This window comes from Scylla paramamosain, chromosome 11 (genome assembly GCF_035594125.1).
Source record: "Scylla paramamosain isolate STU-SP2022 chromosome 11, ASM3559412v1, whole genome shotgun sequence".
Lineage (NCBI taxonomy): Eukaryota > Metazoa > Arthropoda > Malacostraca > Decapoda > Portunidae > Scylla > Scylla paramamosain.
Window position 1 is genome coordinate 24371023 of NC_087161.1, and position 5000 is coordinate 24376022.

Genomic DNA, 5000 nt, shown 5'->3' on the forward strand with positions numbered 1-5000 from the left:
CTCTCTCTCTCTCTCTCTCTCTCTCTCTCTCATCATTATTATTATCATTCATTATTGACTCTTCCTTCTCCCCTGCTCGTTCGTACCCTTCATTTTCCCCCCTCTCTTCGTTCCTTTCTTCCCTCTTGTTCTTTATCTTCATTTTTCTCTATTTTCTAATTTTTGCATTCTCTCTTTTAACCCGTCGTTCTTGTCTCTTCCATCTCTCCTTCTCCATTTTCTATGTTCCTTTGAGCTGAGGGAGCAGCGTAAAGGACTTGACAAAGGGGTAAGATAAAGCAGAGTGATGAGAAAAGAAGAATCCGGGTGTTTTTAGAATGTTTGAGAAGGGAAGCCTGTGAAATTTTTAAGTGAAAATTTTCCTTGGCTGAAAAAAAAAATGGGAAAAAATATGAAATAAGAATGAGAAGTAACTACAGATGAAAGAAGGAAAAGGGATATTGCGGTAATAAAGGAGTGAGATTAATTATTTTTTAGATGAGTTTTTAGAGGAAATAATCTTTGTGAGAAAAAAATAGGAGTGGAAGGAAAATAGGAATGAGAGTGGATAAAGGTGGAATAAAGAAGAAAGAAGGATTGATTCGTAGTATATGAATCAGGTAACTGAAATTTTTAGATCAACCAGAAGGGAAACATTCCTTGGGGGATAAAAAAGGAAAAAGGAAACATGTAAATGAAAATCACTAAAGATAAGAGAGAAACAGCTTACCAATCATGCAAAAGTGACAAAACAGCGATATTTTTTTTTTAGATACAAAATATTCCTTGAAAGAAAATAAAATAAAATAAAAGGCACTCAAAATTAAGGAACAAAGACATCAAGTGTACTAATATATAAAGACGACAATAAAAAGGTGTGAGGTGTGAATTAAGTAGCATATTCCTTTAAAGAAAAAAAAGTAAAAAAAAAGTGTCTGAAGATGAAAGAGAAAAGACAACAAGACTTAGTGTGCTCATGCATGAACGAGATGATAAAAAAAATGAATGAATTTCTAGTGTGCTTGCCAGTGTCCCTCGTATATATACAGAACAAAAAAAACGTATGATGTATGCGAGGTAACAGTGTGGCGTGCAGCAGGTGTAAGGTTATGAAGCGATGCCTCAGTGCTCGCCTCTTTGCCGGACCCATTCCAGGGTTCCAAAGGTTCAATTTCTCTTTGTACACAGGGGGAGGCGAGACAGACAGCTGGAAAAACACGTGGGAGAGAAATCCACCCTAGTCCAGCTGAGAGAGAGAGAGAGAGAGAGAGAGAGAGAGAGAGAGAGAGAGAGAGAGAGAGAGAGAGAGAGAGAGAGAGAGAGAGAGAGAGAGAGAGAGAGAGGGGTAAGGGGCATTGTCATTCATTCATTCATTCGTTCGTTCGTTCTTAGAGAGAGAGAGAGAGAGAGAGAGGGGTAAAGGGCATTGTCATTCATTCATTCATTCGTTCGTTCGTTCTTTAAGTCCTTTTTAAATCTCAGTTAAATTATTTGATTGATTCACTGTATTACTCAATTATTTGTATGTATTCGTTCAGTTAATAATTCATTAATTTATTCAGGCTTTCCATTATTCATTCCTACATTGTATTTCAAACATCCCTTCATAATTTGTTTTTAATTAATTCATTTACTTTCACTTTCACTGATTTATTAATGCTTAATTCGGTGCTTCAGTTATCCACTATTTTTCATTTATTCATACATTTATTCAACGAGTCTTCGTAATTAGTCACTGAACTTCAGGCCAGGTAAGTAGTATTTGTCTCGTGCAGGTGTTGTCGTTGAGGCTCCTTCACCTGAGCGTTCCTGCCCAGCCAGGTGGTCGTTGTGAGCGCCTCTTTGCCTCCCTCCCCGACCTGCATTCCCGACTACACACCAATCATTCCAGGGTTCCCCGCCTCCACCGTCTCGTTATAAACCAAAATGAGAATGCAGGAAAAATATTGTAAGGTGTAGAGGAGATTAAAATAAAGGTAGTCAATGAGAGTACGTAAGGGAAGAACAGCTGGCATGTGAAAATTATTTTCATTATCATCATTATATCTATTATTATTATTATTATTATTATTATTATTATTGTTATTATTATTATTATTATTATTATTATTATTATTATTATTATTATTATTATTGCAATTAATCGTTGCCTTTATTCCTGTGTCTTGTCACTAATACGTGTTTCCTTAATTTCCAGGTAAGTGTGGATTTCCTTCCTTGCGTTTGTGTGGCGGATTGCCATCACCGCCATTACTTTGTAAGTACGAAATTCGGTGCGCTGAAGTATATACCACCACTTTATATATATATATATATATATATATATATATATATATATATATATATATATATATATATATATATATATATATATATATATATATTAACAAGAAAATACAAGCTGCTAGAAGCGTTTAGCCCTACGCGTGACTGTCTTTCTTTCACATGTTTCTATATAGTTACGAATTATTTTTCTCCTCCTCCTCCTCCTCCTCCTCCTTAAGATATAGGAATGATAAAGAAGTAAAGAGCAGAAGCGAGTGACTGAAAGTTGTAATCAGGTGACTGAGAGAGGAGAAACTGTGGAGGGAGTGGAAAGTGGAGCTGACATTTATGTGGAGGGAGGATGTAGGTGGCAGAGAGAGAGAGAGAGAGAGAGAGAGAGAGAGAGAGAGAGAGAGAGAGAGAGAGAGAGAGAGAGAGAGAGAGAGATTTTGTAGTTATTTTTGTCATTTGATAATTATGCCAAAACAACAAAAGACGATTAGCACCTCTTGTTCTGCTTTTCCTTAATCATTCTTCATCTTTCTCCTCATTCTCTTCTTCCCTTACATCCTTCTTCAAAAACTTCCAGAGATGTGAAGGAGGAGGAAGAAAATGTAGGAAAAAAAAAAAATAGAGAATCGTGATAAGAATAGAAAGGCGAGAAGGTTAATGGTGAAATTTGCTTGGGTAGCTACAGTATTGGTGGTGGTGGTGGTAGTGGTGGTAGTAAGGACTAAGTTCCCTTTTCCTCCGCTCCATCCTTCAAGATGAAGGCTGCTTGACCTTCCTCACGCCTTTGTTCGCGTTACTCCCAATGCGGTGACTGGCGGGAGGAAGGGGGAAGGATGCGCAGGCCTGGAGGGCGTGAAGGCGAGACTAAATAGGGATTGTATTGGTTTGCTTGCTTTGGGACGAAGCGCGTGGGGACGCCGGTGTGAGGCGTGGTGTGTTAATGAGCGGGGAGTGAAACTAGATTTAGATCAGGTGTGAGGGAAGGATGCGGAGGAAGAAAGGTAAAAGACACTGGGAATTTGTTTGCATTTTATTGTTTAAGTAAAAGCAAGAAAATATGGCATGTTTTATGGAACTTTAGTGAAGTGAAGAAATCTTTTTTTTTTTTTTTTCTCTGCATGAAGAGTGCAGCAGCAGCTTCACTTGTGTATTCGGAGATAGAAGATGAAAGCTACGGAGACCTGTCCTGACACATGACATGGACAGTTTCTCTCGTACAGTTCAGGTCATTGAAGTAACCAGTGCCTGACTGAATAGTCAGACAGTTCTCGTTACCGCCAAGGTTGTTGGGCTCTGAGGGTGCCCAGAAGGGTGTTCCCATGGGCACGTGTGTCCCGTCCACCCAACGCCACACTTCGTCGTCATACTCATCCGTGGCGCCGAGCCAGAAGTAGTTGGGACCATCTGGGAAGAGAAAAAAAAGTTAGTGTAGGCAGATCAATAGGTGAATAGACAAATATTTAAGGTTAAAAAGTTTTGTAGTAAACAATAAAAAAAAAAAAAAATCATGAGCATTGGCTGACGGTATTCGCCATGCATAGGCCGCGACACCCACAGTTGACCTCAATGTGGCCCCAGATCAGCTCCAGCTGGTGACAGTCGTCCACCACCGCCAGGTCTGCGTCTGTGGACAGACTGTGGCAGAAGGCGCGCGTATCGCCCCTGTGAAAAAAATAAATAAAATAAAAAAAAAGTAAAATAAAATGATGCACACACGAGATCAGGATTACAGTTGTTTCAATCTCTTGTAAAGATTCACACTGCCTCAACATTTCACAGAACACTTGTGTGTCAGCACACAGGCGAGGAGGCCCTTGCAGCGAGACTCACCAGTTGAGAGCGAGGTCAGGATTGAAATAGAAGCAGCCAGTTCCCACAGCCACAAAGGGATTCGTGCACCCTGTAGGGAGGAAAGCTTTGTACAGTGTTGCCTTTCACCATTGTGCGGTGCCGTTCCGTCACACGCGTCTAGTAAGCAAGAGGCGCATTAAACACTCGAACCTTCATCGTCATCACCTTTGGCTTCCTTGCGGACATTCCTCACAGTGGTCAGGGCCTTCCCTTGCAGGAACACTCTGCAGGTCCATCTGCCGGCGTCCCTGGCCGCGGCCTGCTCCACCACGATGCCGCACTGGTTGTGGGTGAGGTTGTGCGGCGCCCTGAGACCCACGTGGCGCCCGGCGCGCACGTCCTCCACCTGTGGTGACAGTGAGTGTCAGTGTCACTGTTAGTGGAGAGCCGCGGCTTTTGAGCCAAACACTCACCGCCACAAGATTGACCGGGCGTATCAGGTTTCTCACCTGAAAGACGCGGCCGTCCTCAGCCTCCCACAGGCAGTAGCGGTAGCGGCCCTGCACGCCACAATCAAGGTGCAGCGCGGAGCCAACCTGTAGCGGCACGTCGCCGACGGCCTGGACGAGGGAAGCGCCTGTGTAGCGAGAGTACAGCACTAGTAGAGTGGTGCTGCTCCTACTCTACCCTCCATAGAATAGGGATGGTAAGTAAGAGAAAGATGGTGGCGTGCACACTTTGTCCACTAGTTTCACGTATCTTGTCTGTCTGTTCTTACCTGTCGCAGACGAGAGCGCGGCGGCGGCCACCGTCAGGATGCAGGCGAAGTGAATCATGGCGGTGGGTTGTACCTGCCGGCGACACTCAAAACTTATATATATGCCCTTGGTGTGCAACTCTCCCAGGCACGTGTCCTGCTCCCACGCTGTGCACTCGAGGCTGTGTGCAGCTGT

General features: G+C 42.7%; 1 protein-coding gene across 2 annotated transcripts in view; it reads right to left on the reverse strand.

Moving 5' to 3' along the window:
* Positions 1-3270: 3270 nt before the first annotated feature.
* LOC135105093 (C-type lectin domain family 4 member E-like) overlaps positions 3271-5000 on the reverse strand; it is a 9799-nt gene continuing 8069 nt past the window's right edge. The window contains exons 3-8 of one of the 2 annotated variants that reach the window (XM_064013055.1): positions 4826-5000; positions 4557-4684; positions 4273-4453; positions 4087-4156; positions 3819-3918; positions 3271-3660 (exon numbers count right to left, since the gene is read on the reverse strand). The exon at positions 4826-5000 is cut by the window's right edge and continues 168 nt beyond it. In XM_064013055.1, coding sequence (XP_063869125.1) covers positions 3514-3660; positions 3819-3918; positions 4087-4156; positions 4273-4453; positions 4557-4684; positions 4826-4883 — 684 coding nt within the window. In that variant the 5' untranslated portion in view covers positions 4884-5000 and the 3' untranslated portion in view covers positions 3271-3513. Of the gene's footprint in view, positions 3661-3811; positions 3919-4086; positions 4157-4272; positions 4454-4556; positions 4685-4825 lie in introns of both variants that reach the window. The other variant, XM_064013054.1, reaches the window with a different exon arrangement.